A 20,789-nucleotide genomic window follows, 5' to 3' on the forward strand; every position below is an offset into this window, starting at 1 on the left:
TAACCATCATGAATAATGCAAACATAGAATATTGTCTTTGTGGGTATAAAAACAAAATAATAGATACAGAATAAACACATTAAAATCACTAGTCTTCACATATATTTCAGAATGATGTAGAATTCTGGTAGACATTTTTTCCAAATTTCCTCATGCTATGAAAAAAAGTAAGGTATAATTTTAGTAATGAGTCAAAAGATACTCTTCTTTAGGCATGCATTCCAGCTGCACTGTCAATGCTGCAGCTAGAACACTCACTGATTGAAAGCCATGCTGCAATTGGCTCTCTAATTGATGCGTATTTTTAATCTCTCTGTACTGTTGCTTTCTGTCAATACTTCATTCCACAGAGAAAACAGATCAAAACAGTGGGGGGTGGGTAGGGCTCCAATAGCAGTGCATCTGCTTACTCTCAGGAGGAACAAACAGGGTGCAAAGAAATATGAGGGAAACTGAAGAACACTGAACCTTCAGAAACACTCCACGTTTCAGAAAATAGATCTTTAATATTTCCAGTATTTAATGGCTGTTAAATTGGCAAACTTTCTTTTTTATGGAGCTAGGAATCAAACCCATGGCCTCACACAAGTGAAGCAAGTGCTCTGCCCCTCAGCTGACTGCCCCAAAACAATGGCAGTTTGAGTACTAGCATTTCATGGCACATAAATTTTAATAAATAATTTATCCAATAGTATTCAGCTGAGACTTAAATCATGAGACTGCACTACTCTAAGATGGTCCTAAAATAATGTAAATCTTTATTGCCATATGACTGATATCTAAATCTAATTAATTCTGGTAACAAGCCAAGTATTATAATATCCCATTAAAAGATTTTAAGTATCTAAAACATTCAAAAGACACTTATGAATTGTAATTACGTAGTTACAAAAAGTGATCTGGGTGTTTTTAGGATGAGACAGGAGACTGGTTTGAATCCCAGATCCACCACCATCCTTTAACAAATAAAGCAGACTCTGAAGTCAAAATTAAGTTCAAATACCATTTTCATATACTGACCAGCTTGAGCAATTCCCTAAGGGTTTTATATTTATATATACACACATGAACTAAACACACACACCACATGACATGTGCTGCACCAGTATGTAAAGCAAATATACAGTATTTCAAAATATCATCTTTCATTTTCCCCTTCCCTATCTATAATATTAATACCACCCTCTCAACCTTTACAGTAATAAATTTTAGTGGTCATTATAGCATACACATGCAAACCTAACACTCGAGAGACTCAAGGACAGGGTTCAAGAGTTTGATACCAGCCTCAGCTACAAAATGAGTTCCAGACCGACTTGGTCGACGCAATGAGACCATGTGTCAATACAAATAAAATAAACAACTTGTTTCCCAAGTCCTTTTTAGTCTTCTAATTTTGAACCTAGCAAACACATTAGCATCCTCTGTCAAGTCCTGATTCCACACATGTACCATTACACAGCGTTTTAAAATATAAATGCTTTCAAAATATCTTCCACCAGCAACTTTCTGTCACACGCCCACAATCCCTTCAACAATCCTTGTGGCCAGATGTGTTTGGGAGTTGAGAAACTGTTTAATTTTAGAATGGTAGCAATGTACACATATTATGTTACTTACTCCCCCGCATAATAGAGGGCAACCAGGTATAGTCAAGCCTACCAATGTTTCTGTAGGTGATGGTAATCACATGACAGAAAGACAAATGTGCTCCAAGCTACTGTAGTAGACAGAGTCCCATGATATCCCCTGAGATTCACAGTCTCTTGTTATTTAATTAAACACAGTCCTGCATGGAGACACTTTACACAGAATTTTACAGAAAGGACTCACAAGTACTTCTGTTATTTAGGCATTTTCAGGACTTTTATGGAGTTAATAAGCACTACTAAGGTCTCAGAACTTTCCTGATGGCTTTGTTGAATATTTCCTTTCAAAAGCAAACAAGCAAAAACTCCAAGAACAATCTTAATAGCTGATTCTCTTTTACTTCTCAAGTTTTCCAAGTCCCTTCATGAGAGCCAAGTTCACGGCCATCCTTTAAAGGAAAATGCTCCTGTTAAGTAATTATAATAAAAAAGTAATGAGGGTCCCTACATGAAGGCACATCTCTGGGCTTTCATACCTATGAGAAATACCCTATGTGTTAGGTATACTTTTTCTTGAAAATAAAAAATATTTTCATATATATATATATATTCTGATCATAGTTCCCCTCCCTCATCTCCTCCCAGATCCTCCCCTCCTCCCCACCCAGCCATTCCCCATTCCATGTTTCCTCTCTCTGTCTTTCTGTCTCTCTGTCTCTCTCTGCATCTTTCTGTCTCTCTCTCTGTCTCTCTCTGTCTCTCTCTGTCTCTCTCTGTCTCTCTCTCTCTCTCTCTCTCACACACACACACACACACACACACACACACACAAGCCAATAAACAAAGCAAAATAAAACGAACCAGGAAGACAAACCGTGTTTCCTTTTCACTGTTAGAGCTTCGGCCATAAGGATGCATAGGCTTCAGGAAAGAATCGCCTCTAGTTTTCTCCGCTGTGGCAAAAAGAAGGTCTGGCTGGAGTCCAAGGATATCATCAATGCCAACTCCCACAGAGATCCAGAAGCTGATCAACCATAGGCTAATCACCTATAGTCCTGTAACTAGATCTTCCCAGGCTAGGTACTAAACAGTCCTGTTGGCTCTCTGGAAAGGTGGGCATGGGGACATATGAGAGTGACAGAGAACTATCAATGCTAGAACACCCAAGGAGGCACAGTGGATGAGGAAGGTACAGATCCTGCAGCAGGCTGCTCAGGAAACATCACTAATTTAAAATTTATTACAACAGACATTACAGGCTAACCTGAAGGTGAAGACAACTAAAAACAAGGCATCAACAATGATGAAAGCCACAAGTGCATCCTCCTGGTTCTCTTGGAGTGTACCCAAAACCTGGAGGCAGATAGGCCTGTATGAAGATCCTGGATGACCAGGCCAGCCTGCAGGTTTAAGACCAAGGAAATATGCAAAGCTCCATAAACAGGCATACATTCCAAGAGCTAGATCATCAAGTCTTTGACAAGAAAACTTCAAGTATTGTAAAATGCAGCCATGGTTGAAACCACTGAACAAAAAAGAAGATACAATGAAAATTGACTTTGCTTGCCTGGAATAACTTGTCACAAAAGGTAAATGTTATTGTTTTTCAGATGTTTTATGATCTATAGAAACCACCCATTTTAATATTAAAAATGAGACTTTCTAGACATTGCCCAATAGTAATTAACATCAACCAACAAGTGGAAGAGGTTGGCCTGTCCATCCTAGCAACTCCCAAGATTGTTTTTGCAGAGCGAAGGATAGATTAACATCTGGTTTTTTCTCGAAAACCCTCTGGTACTCATACCATCACCATGTGTCACCAGTTAACTAAAATATATCTCAAGGATTGCTAGAAGAGCTGTTTCAAAGTCATTTGATCAGCTGTCAATGAAAATGTTGATGCATTTGATAGACTCTTAGAAACTGGAATGATTGGTACTTTAATAGAAAGGTATAAAGAATAAAAGTGGAATTTTCTGTGACTTTATTAATCTTTGTTCTCTGATATAATACAAACTATGGGCTCCTGGGAAAGAATCAAAGCTGCATCAAAGACCAAAACGAAAGAACATTCCAGTCTCTACAAATGGTTCAGATCACTTGCAGAAGACCCAAGTTCAGTTGTGAAGACCTACATAGAAGGTGTGTATGTGTGTGTGTGTTTCTGTGTGTGTGTGCATCCAAGCAAAAACCCCATATATAAACATAAATAAATCTCTAAAAAAAAAAAAAAACAGAAGATGTAGTAGGCTCATGAGAATTAGATCCTGAAAGGGAGAGAATAATAGTGGAAGCATTAATTTCAGTGACAGGGACAGTGCCACCCCTCCACAGAATGGCACTGACTGTAGGAAAGGCTTCAATTATTACAAACTAAAACATTTCATACAAAGCAGGGGTCGATGGGATACAGCACGTTGTTTATGAGAGAAAATTTAGAAACTTTCATAATCAATACCACCACACATTGTCCATAAATGTCCTTGGTTATTATAATGGGCTCTGTATGTTCGTTCGTTCTTTCTTTCTTTCTTTCTTTCTTTCTTTCTTTTTTTTTGAAGTTTTAAATTATCTTTTTTTTAACACTTTTTAATTAGCTATTTTCCTCATTTACATTTCCAATGCTATCCCAAAAGTCCCCCATGCCCTCCCACCCACTCCCCTACCCACCCACTCCCCTACCCACCCACTCCCACTTTTTGGCCCTGGCATTCCCCTGTACTGGGGCATATAAAGTTTGCAAGTCCAATGGGCCTCTCTTTCCAGTGAGGGCCAACTAGGCCATCTTTTGATACATATGCAGCTAGAGTCAAGAGCTCCGGGGTACTGGTTAGTTCATAATGTTGTTCTATCTATAGGGTTGCAGATCCCTTTAGCTCCTTCGATGACTTCTCTAGCTCCTCCATTGGGGTCCCTGTGATCCATCCAATAGCTGACTGTGAGCATCCACTTCTGTGTTTGCTAGGCCCTGGCATATTCTCACAAGAGACAGCTATAACTGGGTCCTTTCAGCAAAATCTTGATAGTGTATGCAATGGTATCAGCGTTTGGAAGCTGATTATGGGATGGAACCCTGGATATGGCAGGCTCTAGATGGTCCATCCTTTTGACACAGCTCCAAACTTTGTCTCTGTAACTCCTTCCATGGGTGTTTTGTTCCCAATTCTAAGAAGGGGCAAAGTGTCCACACTTTGGTCTTCATTCTTCTTGAGTTTCATGCGTTTAGCAAATTGTATCTTATATCTTGGGTATCCTAAGTTTCGGTGAGCATCAGCAACAGAATACAAGAGATGGAAGAGAGAATCTCAGGCATATATTAACATTTCAATCCCTTTAAAATATCTAATATCTTTCAGAATCCAAAGTCTTTTTACAATTCAAAATCTCTTAACTGTAGGCTTCACTAAACGCATGAAACTCAAGAAGAATGAAGACCAAAGTGTGGACACTGTGCCCCTTCTTAGAATTGGGAACAAAACACCCAGGGAAGGAGTTACAGAGACAAAGTTTGGAGCTGTGATGAAAGGATGGACCATTTAGAGACTGCCGTATCCAGGGATCCATCCCATAATCAGCTTCTAAACGCTGACACCATTGCATACACAAGCAAGATATTGCTGAAAGGACCCAAATATAGCTGTCTCTTGTGAGACGATGCCGGGGCCTAGCAAACACAGGAGTGGATGCTCACAGTCAGCTATTGGATGTATCACAGGGCTCCCAATGGAGAAGCTAGAGAAAGTACCCAAGGAGATAAAGGGATCTGCAACCCTGTTGTTGGAACAACATGATGTACTAACCAGTACCCCGGAGCTCTTGTCTCTAGCTGCATATGTATCGAAAGATGGCCTAGTCGGCCATCAATGGAAAGAGAGGCCCATTGGACTTGCAAACTTTACATGCCCCAATATAGGGGAATGCCAGGGCCAAAAGAATGGGAATGGGTGGGTAGGGAAGTGGGGGGCGCTATGGGGGACTTTTGGGATAGCATTGGAAATGTAATTGAGGAAAATATGTAATAAAAATATTAAAAATTAAAAAAAAATAAAATAAATTAAAAAAAAGAATGAATTTATGAAATTCCTAGCCAAATGGATAAACCTGGAGGGCATCATCTTGAGTGAGGTAACACAATCACAAAGGAACTCACACAATATGTATTCACTGATAAGTGGATATCAGCCCAAAACTTAGGATACCCAAGATATAAGATACAATTTGCTAAACGCATGAAACTCAAGAAGAATGAAGACCAAAATGTGGACACTGTGCCCCTTCTTAGAATTGGGAACAAAATACCCAGGGAAGGAGTTACAAAGTTTGGAGCTGTGATGAAAGGATGGACCATCTAGAGACTGCCGTATCCAGGGATCCATCCCATAATCAGCTTCTAAACACGGACACCATTGCATACACTAGCAAGATTTTGCTGAAAGGACCCAAATATAGCTGTCTCTTATGAGACTATGCAGGGGCCTAGCAAACACAGGAGTGGATGCTCACAGTCAGCTATTGGATGTATCACAGGGCTCCCAATGGAGAAGCTAGAGAAAGTACCCAAGGAGATAAAGGGATCTGCAACCCTATAGTTGGAACAACATGATGAACTAACCAGTACCCCGGAGCTCTTGTCTCTAGCTGCATATGTATCGAAAGATGGCCTGGTCGGCCATCACTGGAAAGAGAGGCCCATTGGACTTGCAAACTTTATATGCCCCAATATAGGGGAATGCCAGGGCCAAAAGAATGTGAATGGGTGGGTAGGGAAGTGGGGGGCGCTATGGGGGACTTTTGGGATTGGATTGGAAATGTAATTGAGGAAAGTATGTAAAAAAAAAAAAAAAGTTGCAGTATAAGTCGTGAGATGCCTCCCTACAAGTTATTTGGTCAGGGAGAACCCAGAAATCTGAAAAGTAACAGAGACTATTGTCATTTAGCTGTGCTCTTGTTCCCATTACTTATGAGGATTTATTGGACTGTAAGACCCTATTGATGAGCCGGGCGTGGTGGCAAACGCCTTTAATCCCAGCACTCGGGAGGCAGAGGCAGGCGGATTTCTGAGTTCGAGGCCAGCCTGGTCTACAAAGTGAGTTCCAGGACAGCCAGGGCTATACAGAGAAACCCTGTCTCGAAAAAAAAAACCAAAAAAAAAAAAAAATACCCTATTGATGAAAACAAGACACATGCACACAATATATGTATGTGTGCGTGTATATACATATGCACATGCGTGCACACACATATACACACACATGCTCACATGTGTATACACACAAGCGCACATACACACATGCATACACACACTTTGGCTATCAGACAGAGAAAGTAATCAAAATATAAGCAAGAAATTTCCTGATGTCCATCATGGGCCATGCTGTAAGGTGCTACCTAGGCTGATGGGGGCAAAAACACATCATGGCTTTACCCTTGCTCTGCACGCTGCAACTCCAACCTGACAGGCAAGTTGTGCCCCATGGTGCAATAACAATGCAACTGGTGTGCAGTAAGTCATAATGCTCTGACCAGACTTCAGTCCTGCTCCACGAAATGAAATTCCTTTTCTGAGAGTGTAAAAATTATTTAGCCCATGGCTAGGAAGTGACCAGCCCTGAGTAAAACCTTCTACGGTTATATTCTTAACATCAATGGTCATGATGTTAAAATGCTTTCTAAATATCTGTGCTTATATGTTTATACCCATAGACCCTGGCTGCTCTTAACTTGGGTAATAGAAACTTCTTTATCATTGGTTAGCAGTCAGTGGAGAGATACATAACTTGTCAAAGCACCAAGAATATGAGACTTAGTGCTCAACCCAAACAGGATGTCTACATTATCATGCCTCACACACACACACATGCACACACACACTCATACACACACATGCACACACACACAGGCATACACACACACAAAGGAACATCTTAGAAAACTAGGTAGAAGAAGACATAAGAGCTGGAGGATGGGGAAGAGCGCTATGGAATGCTGTCTTGTAGACTGTGGTGGTTTGAATAAGAAAGTCCCCCAATGGCTCATATATTAGAATGCTCAGACACCAGAGAATGGTACTATGAGAAAGATTAGAAGAATTATGAGGTGTGGCCTTGTTGGAGGTGGGCTTATGGAGTGTGTCACTGGAGGTGGGCTTGAAGGTTTCAAAAAGCTCACAACAGACCCAGCATCTCTCTCTGCCTGCTGCCTGCCGACCAGGATGTAGAACACTTAGCTACTTCTCCAGCATCAAGTATGCTTGCAATGAGCGTGTTCCTTGCCATGATGGTAATGGGAGAACCTCTAAAGCTCTAAGCGAGCCCTCAGTTTAATGCTTTCTTTTATAAGAGTTACTTTGGTCATGGTGTCTCTTCACCATAGCAAGTGACTATGATACACATGTGCACCCATGAACCAACGGCAGCTGGAGTCACCTGCGTACGTCCTCGTAAGATCAAGCCAGCCAAAACACCAGCATAGGTATTGTCAGGGATTACTGAGTAGTCAGTGGTAGTATGTTGCTGAGAGTTGTTGCTCAATCATTTCTGAGATGTGGCCACTGGTAGGATGCTTGTGCTCCAGTGAACAGTCCCATGTCCATGCATATATGAACGGTACTAACTAGATTCAGTTTGTAATTTAAGGGGGCACAAAGTCGGGAAAAGAATGTGCTGAGGTAATATGAGAAATAGAGAAGTAGGGGTATAAAAACTGATTAATTATGGTTAAGATTATACAGTATTTCATTATACATATGTATAAATTCAAGAGTAAAGAAAAATTTAAAAAGGAAATAGCTACCTACCACCTACATTTAGTATAGATACCAGGCCAAAAAGAAAAACATTTTCTAATATCTTCATAGCATATCTTTTTTAAAATCTACTTTTCTCTCAGCATTATAAGCTTCTTATTTTTGTTCTGGTAAATATGGTCATATGTGGTTTTACATGCAGAATTTTTCAAAGAACATAAGCAAGTTGGACAGAATGCACATGAGTAAAAAGTCCCTCTCTCTTTCCCCGACCCTTTCTCTCAAAAACCATAAGAACAAAATGGTTAAGATGGCTCAGCAGTTCAGCAGGCCACAGTGCCTGCTACCAAGCCTGAGGGTCTGATTTCAATGGCTAGGACGCAAACGGTAAGAACCTAATTCCACCAATTGTCCTCTGACCTCCATACCCACCTATTTACGAATGAACCCGTATGTACATGGATATGTCCACATACAAGCACACAGAGAGAGAGAGAAAGGGGCTTTTATTGCCTTAAGTGTATTTCCTAATCTATCATCCATCAGAAACTCAGGTCGGACATGTTCTCATGATGCAGGTGCTGGAAGAACCCTTGCCTTCCATTCCACATTTCTGAAAGTGAGCTGGTAACGTGGTTCAACTTCTAATGTGCATTCATTTCCTACTATTAGCAGCATGGACACCTTGACGTCCCTAGGTAGCATATCTGATGTGAAGACAACTCAGCAGTAGGCACTTACTGGTTCAGCAGGACATCGAGAATGAAAGAGGTTCCAAAGGCGTCCACCCGGAAGCTTGCCTTGTCCACATGCGTCAGCTGCAACATCAGAAAGGTAAAGCAGATTTACTAGGCAGCTGTGGTGACCAGATGTGAGCATTCCTTAAGATGCTTCTGAAAGGCTCCTGGCATCAGAAATGAGACAACAGTTCAGAGAGGAGGATAAAGGGCGGCATATTAGAGCAAAGCGGTGGGCCTTCCTGGGAGCCGAGTGCTCGCCAGCTCAAAGTTAATTACCATCAGCCTGCTTTTCTGCTTTGTCTTTCTTCAGGAAACACTGCATATCCAACTTTACTGCCCTGTTCTCTGGTCTATGAGCAGCACTTTCAAAATTAAGCTTCATTCAAGAGTGAAGTAATACAGTAAATATACTTAAAGGAAGACAGTTAAACTAAAATTAAAAAAAAAAATCCTCCATCAAACTTCTAAGGTATACCTTTAAAATAACATTCCAGTTCTAAGTGGTGAGACCTAATTTCAAAGAAGTTGCCACCTCTTTCTAAGAGCAAACTTTAAGATTTTGTACAACCTGAGAATATCACCCCCCAAATGTTTCTTTGACAAAGATAATCACTGTTTATTGTGTCATCCTACGAATTCTGACAACCAACAGGGGCTTTAAACGTACCTATTGATCATATTCATATTTGCATATTGGATGATCATGGCCATAAACTACAGGAACCAAAACAGCTTTTTCCTTGCACTCCCAGTGCCAATAGTCACTAGCTCTAAGCAGTAGACTATGGACTACCAGATTTTTATAGTGGTTATTCTTCTGTTTGTATGTTTGTGTGCTGTCAGGTCTGTTTTTTCATATGTTCCTAATAAAATAAACATATATAAATGCTATCATGAAGAGAAACAATGAACACTGTGTTAGAGCTGAACCCACTTCAGCAGCCTGATGTAGCAAATGAGGCTGATAGTGTTGCCAATCCAAGAACAGGGCATCAGTGGGGCTGCAACCAGCCCTGGACTTCATGCTCACTACATTCAGGACGTGGTGAAAAAAGAGGCCTAACTAGCAATAAAAGAGCTTTCTGGGGCAACAAGACTGAACAGCATCTGAAAGAACGTGGGTGGGAGACTCCTGTACACCGGTTTCTAAGCCCTCAGTTCTCCTCTGACCAGGAAAAGCAAGGGTTCAGATTCCTTCAGCCTCGTCAGTCAGTCAAGCACAACTCTTCCAACTCCTCACAGCCAACTCCAGGTACCACCAAGCCCTGCTTTCCTTCACTTACCAGTGTCCTTGGAGTCACTCCTTACAACTCCCTGTTCTATCAAAGAGCCTTGCTTTTCTACCACAGCAACATCTCCTGCCCACCCCAAGCAAGCACAGTGCTCTTCCCTGCACCCTGTCCACATGGACTTCTTTCATCTATTCTCTAGTTCAAAAGAACAACATTGCCTGTATCTTTTACTCACGACTTCTCCTGAGAGCTTTTCTGTACCAGACCCTTGCCCTAGGCAGTTTCCAGAAAACAACCTTATCTGAATCTCAGGACTCAGCCTAGAAACTGCCACAGAGGCCCTAACAGAAGCCCACAGGTGGGGTGACTTAAATAACAGAGTCCCTTATCCACAGTTCTGGAGGATGGGTGTCCCTGGACAGAGGCTGACAGGTTCAGTTTCTCCCAAGTCGTCTGTGTGGCCTCACCATGTCCTCATGCAGTCTTCCTGTGTGAACTCTCAGAGTCACTCCTCTTTGCCCTGAGGACAGGAGTCCTCTTGGATTAGGGACCCCAGCTGGATGACCTCATTTAACCTGAATCTCCTCTTTTAAAAACCCTGTCTTCATGTATAGCCACACGAGGTAACAGCTCCAGTACATGAATTTTTGGAAGGCCCGGTTCAGTCCACAACACTCCTCTCCCATAGTCTTCCATCTCTCTCCTCACTGCAGAGCAGGATGAAATCAAGGAATTGGTGCTGTCCAGCACTAGGCGCTGACTCAGTATTTCTGGAGTATTCTGTTAGTATTTCTCACTAACAGGCTGTCTTATTAATCACCTGGATGCCCAAGTAAACCATGATGTGACTACAAATTACCTGCTTTCTAGATGCAGTCTTCCCATTAGGCCTGCTCGATCTAAATGCCAGGTCAATAGACAGTTTATTTCTGCCTCAAAGCTCCTTGGGCTTCCTGAAGCACTAAGATCCTGTTTTGGGAACTGCATCAGGAAAGGCCTACTTACCAGAACTGATGTCTCAATTGAACTGAACCTTTCCCTCTTCTCCTCTTCCAGGCCCCTTATGTGACTGTAACAGCTTTTATCTCCGTCTCCTCTGAATTGTAAATATTAACATCATAAATCTGTGGTGAACAGGCTACGTTGGTTTGATAGCTCAGAGTCTGGTACCACTACCATTAATTTCAGTAATGTAGTTACTGTTTTTGTTCATTCTAATTCTTTTTTCCTTGATAATTAGCATGTGATAATTGCTTATCTGTCCAAGGTACAGTGTAATATTTCAAAACATTTTTATAAAATTATATCAGGGTGATGATAATTTCTATTTCCTTACCAGTTCTTAATATTTGGAGCCTCTGAGCTCTTCTCCTATAATTTTTCATAAAATATCTAAGAGCTTACTGTGAACTCCCATCATCCTACAGTACAGAAGAGCTCATTACTCCACTGTATGTGTGCGGTACCTGTTATACAACCCCCTGATAGCTCCTTTTCACTCCTTTTTTCCTGGCTTTAATAATTACTATTATGACTCTCTCTCCTCCTCCCCTTCCCACTTCCTCCTCCTCCCCTTCCCACTTCCTCCTCTTCTTCCTCCCCCTCCTTCTCCTCCTCTCCCTCCTCCTCTTCTTCCTCCCCCTACTCTTCTCTCTCTCCCTCCTCCTCCTCTTCTTTCTTTCCCTCCTTTCTCTCCTCCTCCTTCTCCTCCTCCCTCCTTCCCTCCCCCTCTTCCTCTTCTTCAAGACTAACATTTTAAGCTATCATAAGTGAGAAACGATAATAAGTACTTGTCTTTCTGCATGGCTTACCTCACTTAACATAATACCCTGTAGTACTATTCAGTTTTCACAGGGTAATTCAGTCTGATTTTTTATAAATTTTCTTCCTGAAGTTCCTTTTTACATATGTGTTTTTGTTTATTGTTTCTACAGGCCTCAGTCAAGGGAAAACTTCAATTGAAAGGAAATAAAAGGAAATCTTATTTTAACTAAGGTTCAAGCATTTTTAAGTGTGTATTACTTAATACAATTATAACATACATAAGGTGACTTTTCTTCTTTTTTTGTTTTGTTTTTTTCCCAGACAGGGTTTCTCTGTGTAGCTCTGGCTGTCCTGGAACTCACTTTGTAGACCAGCCTGGCCTCGAACTCAGAAATACACCTGCCCCTGCCTCCCAAGTGCTGAGATTAAAGGTGTTGCCTTCACCACCCGGCAAGGTGATTTTTCAAAAGCTATAATCAAAAAGGTGAGCTGAACAAACTTCTCTGACAGTACTCCACATGCTAGGAGGAGTTAGACTGACCAAGTTTCTGCTCTACCTGCCTACTACACAGAAACAGACAGTGACTTGTCACTTAGATTAAAAATAAATAAGTTTAGAAAATATAACCACTCTCTTAAGAGTCAACAAATTTTTCTGTATACCTGGGTCCTCTGGTAATACTATGTCCAATTTTCTGAGGAACCACCGCACTGATTTCCAGAGTGGTTGTACCAGCATGCAATCCCACCAGCAATGGAGGAGTGTTCCTCTCTCTCCACATCCTCACCAGCTTCTGCTCTCACCTGAGTTTTTTATCTCAGCCATTCTGACTGGTGTGAGGTGGGAAAAAAAGAATTAATAAAACAGATGCTGGTCTCGGGGTGGTCTCAGAAGACCTTTCTGTGGTAGTAAGTCAGTGATGTACAGCAATGACAGGAAGGCAGAATAACAGCCCTACACAAGGTCCACACTCTTGCCCTAGGACTGGGAATACATGGCCTTAAAGAAGGGTCATAAAAAGCAACTATTAAGCTGAGAACTTATGGGGAGACTATCCTGGGTCACAAGGGGGGCTTCTGTCTGATAACATCAGCTTTTATAAGAGGGAGCAAGAAGACAATGGAGAAAATGCGCTGATTTGAGTAGAGAGCAGGGCAATGTGAGATTGGTGGCATGATCAGGCACATGGGCAGCCTTCAGAGACTTCAAGGAGCCAATGTCCCTCCAGGCCCCTGAAAGACCGAGCCATAGTAACAGCTCAGTGGTTGGGATACTTGCTGCCAAGCTGGAGACCTGTGTAAATCCTCAGCACCCACGTGGCAGAAGGAGAAGACATCACGTTATCCGATGACCTCTGAGAACACTTAAAAAGGTTTGAAAAGAAAAGCCTCCTGAAGGACAGCCAATGCTTTCCAGAACTACAGGACTGGACTTTTTTTTTTTTTTTTAATTTTTTAAGACACTATGTTTTGAGCAAGGTGTCATAACCATAACAGGGAATTGATACAGGGTCCCTACCACTGCTAAAACAAATTCAAAACACTCAGTGAACCAATATTGTATGATATTTTCCTCCATTGCTGGGTTACAAATCAAGGCATCCACAGCAGCAGGGTTGACACTTGTTTGGTCACAAGTATCAAATTCTACACAGAGGCCTTCGGGAATTATTACTCCATTTTATGTTGCTATAACAAAATACTCATCACTGAGTAACAGATACAATCACAGGTTTATGTTGCTCACAGTTCTGATAGGTGACAAGTCCAAATGGCCAGATGGCCAGACACCTGCCTCACGAAGGACCTCTGGCTACAACATGTGATAATGAATCAGGCAAAGAACCTGCAATGGTCTCATTGTACAAAACACCACTTTTGTGGGTCAGTCACAGTGTGTCTTTAATCCCAACACTTGGGACGAGGACACGAAAACAGGAGGACCTCGGAGTTTGATGTTAGCTTGGTATACACAGCAAATTCTAGAGCATCCAGGGCTACATGGTGAGACCCTGTCTCAGAAACGAACCACTCTCATGAGAACTAACTCAATCAGAGGAGGCCTACATAAGTTGGCCACACCATGCTTATGACCTAAGTAGCTCTCCCCAGGTCCAATGTCGATTTCATAGGATCCACTGCTCCAGCCAAGCCAGTGTTGGGACCATAATTGCAGCTCATGGACCTTCGAGAGACACAGTCAAACCTCATCCAACCACAATACCACACAGGCTGTAAGATAAATGCAAGTGTAGTATCTTTGCATTCTATGTGGTGTTCTAGCATTTGGGAGCTGACTTCATATGTCTAGTAGATAAGTAATCCAAACAGGAAAGGCAGGTACTTCCTTGGGTTACACTGCAGAAGTAATACATTAAGTAGAATTGCACTGTGGAGTCCTCTAGCATTAAGAATCCAGCTTATGTCTCATATGAGGCTATGCCAGTGCCTGGCAAACACAGAAGTAGATACTCACAGTCATCTATAGGATGGAACACAGGGCCCCCAATGGAGAAGCTAGAGAAAGCACCCAAGGAGCTGAAGGGGTCTGCAACCCTATAGGTGGAACAACAATATGAACTAACCAGTACCCCATAGAGCTCATGTCTCTAGCTGCATATGTAGCAGAGGATGGCCTAGTCGGCCCTTATTGGGAGGAGAGGCCCCTTGGTATTGCAAACTTTATATGCCCCAGTACAGGGGAACGCCAGGGCCAAGAAGCGGGAGTGGGTGGGTAGTGGAGCCAGGTGGGAGGAGGGTATAGGGAACTTTCCGGATAGCATTTGAAATATAAATAAAGAAAACATCTAATAAAAAAAAAAGAGTCCAGCTTATTCCCCACAGCTTTAATGACGCAGGATCATCCTCAGCTTTAACCTTACAAGTTGAAGGAAAACAAAGTGTGTGAGGGGAGACAACTAGCTCATGTAGACTACCAACTTATTAATTTTACGTTAAAGATGAAAAGTTAGGAATAGCAGAAGTCCTTCGTGTGTGTGGCTCAGCAGAGAAATGCATTCTTCCCATGAGCAAGGTTATAGGCTCAGTCCCCAGCACACACACACCCCACACGCACCTAAAAGAAGGAGGAAGAGGAAGACAAGGACAAGAAGATGACAACTATATCTAAGGGATATTTCTTTCACAAAAAAAATTTTACTAAAATGGACTTATGCTTATTATGCAAAAACAAAATTTGATCTTAAGGGGTAGAGGCATTGAAACAGAGCTTTGCACAGCCAAGGCAAAAGTTCTACCACCTCAGCTCTTCATTTCTTATTTTCAAAGCTGTCAAAACACTTTAGCGTTACAGAATAGTACAGAAAAGATTCCTAGAACTGGACTCACAGGAGCCTTTTATCTTACAAACAGGAAGAATGAGGCTCATATGGGCAAAAGTCACTTCCAAGTACACCAGTTGGTGGCCGGCCTGGCACCCAGCTCCCAGAAGGCCTCTCCACCTTACCTGAAGGCCTTGCTGTCATTCTGTGGTTCAGAGATACATGCAGGTTTTCATGATTTCTGGTAAGTGATAATTGTGACAGAAACATCCTTAGAGACATGAGAATGATCTCTGAGCTGCAGTTTTAGAGGCTACAGAAAGAAAATCGAATGTGAAGAACAAGTTTTGGACTTCTGTTTTAGAACTCTGTTTTAGAACTCAGTATGACCTCATCTGACACATGAAGTGTGCTCTAAGACCAGTCTAATTAAAGGTTTAGAAACTCAGGCTTACAATTTAATATATAAATAAATATCCATTTTCACTGAATTGTTGACATAGGTATGAAAAATATGGCTAACAATCTATAGGAGTTGTGAAACAAAGGCTGCAGAAGGAAAATGTAATAATATTTTTCAAACGATCTAGATGGTAAAAACCCTTAATAAATCGGTATAATTACATAAGGTTAATTTTAATTTCTAATTTCAAAAATGAATCATAGAATTGTAGGACCCAAGGAACTTGATATGATTTCCAGATTGGGACCTGTTTATTATTCACAGAAACATCTGAAATTTAAATACGAAGTTAATATAACACCACGTTCCCTATAAATTCAGCTTCTTGGCATCCTGTCCTTTTCTTTTGACATCATCTAAAGTCAGCAAACCAGAGCCAACCAACCTATATATGCCAGAGGTTAAAATTCAATTTTTCAAGATTGCCTTATTAGCAACGTTATTTTAAAAAGTAAGCCGGCAGTAAAGCATTCATGGTAAAGTCAAACATTGACAAAAGTGAAGGTTCTTAAGTGATTTCAACCTGAGCATAAGTTAATGACTAGTAATGGACCAGGAAGCTTACCAACCAAGTGGTGTTATGCAACGTAATTGTAAAACTAATTAACATTATTAAAAAGATTGTAAGTATGCAGCAGAATCTTTAGCTATTCTTGTTTCTTGAATACTCTCTCAGTTGATGGATTCCTAGAAGTCTAGTATCTTCAGTTTAATAAAAGACAAACAGCCAATCCCAAGTAACACTTGTACATATTAGCCCTATTTGGACATCATAAGAAGTAGCCTCTCTTTCGTCCTACCCATTACCCCACTGCCTCAAGTAAACTTTTGTCAGAGGCCTGAGACTGAAACCCCAATCCACCAAGGTTGCTATTCTTTGCAGTAGCATTTGTGTGGCCACGTGAGTAAGAGTAGCCAGGCAGCTAAGATCTCAGACAACCTTGTGAAGAACTGTACACAAGCCATTAGCAAGGAGAGTGAGCTAACACAACATACATGATATATGTGATACGTTTCTGTATTGATGACTCTCTGATAAATACATCTCTGGTTTCTGTCTGGCAAGCAGGCCCCAGTGGCTTGGGCAAAGCAGAGCTGACCAACTCACCTACAACCCAGGCCCAGATCCAGGACGTTGAGTTGGCCCACCCCAACATTTACCCTATCTATGAGCCCCCAGAGCATATGCAGGAGCCTGTCCAGCAGAGCCAAAGCTGCAGGAACTCTATCATCCAGCAACAACAGGATTTCCAAGTAGGGATCCAATATTGATAGTATAGCAGAAGCCAGCGGCCTTGGACCAGACCAAAGACTGCAATGAATATTTGCAAGTAAAGCTGTCTGGGCAAAAAGGTATACTGTGTGACACACTGGGACACACTGGGACACACTGTGGCTTCCACAGAGAGGTTGTTTTTTTACTTTTTATTTTATTTTATTTTATTTTTTTTACTTTTTGTTTTCTTTTGGAGGGGAGATTGCAAGGGTGGAGGGCAAATATGGAGGGACTAGAGATGAATGCATGATGTGAAATTCACAAAGAATCAATAAAAACGTTTTTTAAAGATGACTTAAAAGAGCTAATCCAGGATGAAATGATGGTTCTTTCATCTACAAGTGAATAAACTGGAACAAGTCTTTTAGAGCCTCTGACCTCTTTTAGAGAGCAGAAAGCAATGATGCACACTGTGTGGACTTGTTACAAGGCAGTGGGTCCATTCATCCTTTAGAGTTTTGACCCTGGGGGTAAGAAGATGAGTGAGATGCAGTCCTTGCACCCTCTCCCAAGTCTCACAGTCAAAAGCCACCAAATGGTTACAAAATATGCAAATGTGCCCTAACAGTGTAAGCTACAGAGCAGCTCTCTGTCTGCAATGTAGCCTGCAGTGACTTGGTGCTCCTCAGACTGAGAAAGCGGCACACACACACCGTCTAAAAGACCAACAGAGGTTCAAAACCTGGGTCCAGTCAGCACAGGAAATGATGAGAAATGCTGGAACGCAGCCAGACAGTCTGAGGAATGGGTTTGGGAAGGTCAGGCGTAAACTACAGGAATGAAGGAACATCTCAACGCTGGCCACATGCTGAATTCTCCCTGAGAAAACTTCGATAAATGCACTGGAGCCTGTGCTGTGGACTCTGCAACTCTGATTTGTTTGCTCTACAGTGAACAACCCTAAGGTGACATCTTTGACAGTGACCCCAAATGAGTCTAAGGGAGGACAGAGTGAAAATCACCATTCTAAGAAATGCACTGTTTATCAAAAGAACACTAAGACGTGTGTGTGCAGACCTCTGTGGTAATAGGTATTCAATATACAGAATTTCACATTCCTTTTCTTTACTATTTACAAGCAATAATAACAAAAGTTATTACTGACACTGATGATTCACATCTACTTACTGATTTCCTAAATATGACTTTCTGTTTTCTTAAGACAGACTTTCACGTTCTAGCTTTAACTGACTTTGTGCTGGCTTTGTGGTCCAGGGAGACATCAAATTCCCAGGAACGTCCTTGCTTCAGGCCCCGTGCTGACACGACAGGCGTGTACCAACTCACTCAACACTCTCTAGTATTCCTCAAAAGTAACGTGTATGTTCTGAAAACTCTCTGCCTAAACTTCACTAAGTTCAATCAAAAACAACACAAGTTTTCAAGTTTTTATTTAAGGAAGAGAAGAAAAAGGGAAGTAGAAACCAGGCCACATATGAGGAATGCAGATAAATAACATGGAGATTCCAATCATTGCCATTTTATTTAAAAAACAAAACAAAACTAAACTAAACAAAGAACCAAGACGGATACTATTTAGTGTCCACTTGGTGGTGGACAGTAAACCAAGTTCCTTGTAGAAATGTTTCTCAAAATCACTGAACCCCAAAATTTTGACTTTTATTTCCTCTTCCTTGCCTTCCATCTCAAACTTTAGTTCTTGTTGGCTCTATTTAGAGGGTCGTTTTGTTTTATTTTTTTTCCACAGTTGATATAAACATAATCTATGTGGGGGTTTTCTACCCAATGGCAAAGGATATGTTATTTAGATGTTGAATAAGATGACTTCTTATATTTTTGGTTGTGAGCCTAGCCTTTAACGGTTGAGCCATCTCTCCAGCCCATAAGACGACGTCTTAAGCAACATTCCCTGCATCTGTTGACAACCCTGGACTCTGTGACTTTCTAGATCCTGAGGTCCTTTTTCTCCAGTGGCCCCTGTTCCAGTCAGCAGGAGGCAGAGACCGTGCTGACCTGTGCTGGCACCAGGTCCCATTTTCTCATCTCCATTCAGGAAGCCAGGCAGCCTCATTACCTATTTATGCTTCAGCTACCTTCTGATAAGTCAGTCTCCCAAGCATCCCCGCCATTAACTGCCCATTACTAGACCTTTAATTTCAGGCATGAACAAAAAAAAAAAAAATGCTTGCTTGCATAATCTTGAAGGTCAATGGAGTCGGTTAAGATACTTAGGAGTCTGGGCACAACACAATCTATAGTTACACTGGGCTGTAATTGAATCTGAGTGTGAGGAGCCCCAAGAAAATCAGTGGGCAAAGATCCCTCAGGTGACTCAGCACTGGGAAACTGATGCTCCTCCTCAGTGCAGGAAAGACCTGGGAGAGGCGAGGGAAGAGCTCATCTAAGCCCACAGTAGGTTTTCCACGGGATTTAGAACCGAATCAGCAAAACTTCCTACCTTCCACCTTCTTCTCACATAAAAGAATCGGAAATAGCTATAACCACAGTGACGTCAGAAAACCTTAAGAGGTGGAGTTTGCAGTAAGAAGATTCGCTGTAGGGAGCGATGCTAGTAGTAAATGCCAAGTAAAAGCAGGGGAAATAAGAGGAAGAAATATCCGTGAGCCATCAAGCTGCGGCACTCTAAAGTGGATAATTAGTCACTGAGCCCTAAAGCCAATTCCAAAAGCAAACTTGTAAACAAGAGCTGTACCTGCCACCTAACTTACAGTCCGTCCTAGAGACAGCAGCAGGAATGGACCAACTCCAAAGAGCAGAATTGAGAATGCTGAGTTCTTCACATCGGGATGTATTTTGCCCACTCTATTCTGTCTTTTTTTGTTGCTTACTTGATTTCATCTTGTTTACAGATAATAGAGGTGTCTGAGAATTAAGCTCATTTACACTGAGGAGCCAGCGCTGGTGTTTATAAAAGAAAACTCAGGAATGTCTCTGAACAAAACCTTAGAGTGAATGACTGGCATGTACCAATTCTACTAGACGTTCTTTAGGAAACAAATTCCCACTGGGTTAGCCTTGGTCACTCTTCTAAGGCTAGAAAATACAGCTACATAACTCTAGAGGTATTTTCGCGCATATATTCACAAACATACACACACACACTCATACGCACACATAAAATAACCTTTAAAAGAACCAGTTTCATACTTTACTACATATCCCAACTGTCCAAAAGTTTCCCATGAACAATGAACATAGTCAAGAGATAATTCAAGAAAAAATTTAAAAAAACAAAACGTCACTGGATGAGAAAAATCACTGCAGTGGTCTATCATGATCTACAGTGGGAACCATGTTCCCAGAGTGGTTTTTATCTGTAACTTTCAAACAGTGACCAAAAGTGACCCTGTGACACAAGATAACAGAGCTCTAAGACAGGACCACTACAAACTCATCATGTAAGTAGTGGGATGAAGGCTGGTGGGATGCACACAATAGTCATCTCAACTCCCCAGATACCACAGTAATGGAGGAAAACAATGAGAAGCAGACATAGGTATATGTGCATATATGTATGTGTGTGATAGTGACATAGGAATATCATAAAATATCTTAAAAATCCATGAATACCTATGAAAAACATGCCTTAAAAGCATGGGCTTATTGATTTAATTCACAGGTTCCTACATAATACCAGCTGGGATCTCCAAGCTGCTTAATGGGTATTTCTTTCCACTAAGTTAGAGAGAAAATGAAGAAACTGTCTACCATATA

At 41.4% G+C, this 20,789-nt stretch overlaps 1 protein-coding gene across 9 annotated transcripts in view; it reads right to left on the bottom strand.

The window, feature by feature from the left end:
* Positions 1-20,789, bottom strand: part of LOC147004899 (protein DBF4 homolog A-like) — a 390,457-nt gene that overhangs the window by 343,147 nt on the left and 26,521 nt on the right. For 8 of the 9 annotated variants that reach the window (XM_085836435.1, XM_085836434.1, XM_085836429.1 and 5 more), the window contains exon 3: positions 9,079-9,155. The exons of the other annotated variant lie outside the window; for it this stretch is intronic. In XM_085836435.1, the coding sequence (XP_085692561.1) occupies positions 9,079-9,155 (77 nt within the window). The remainder of the gene's footprint in view (positions 1-9,078; positions 9,156-20,789) is intronic. 9 annotated transcript variants of the gene reach the window in all.

The sequence above is a fragment of the Mus caroli genome, unplaced genomic scaffold, assembly GCF_978045245.1.
Source record: "Mus caroli unplaced genomic scaffold, Mus_caroli_1 scaffold_4, whole genome shotgun sequence".
NCBI classification, from domain to species: domain Eukaryota; kingdom Metazoa; phylum Chordata; class Mammalia; order Rodentia; family Muridae; genus Mus; species Mus caroli.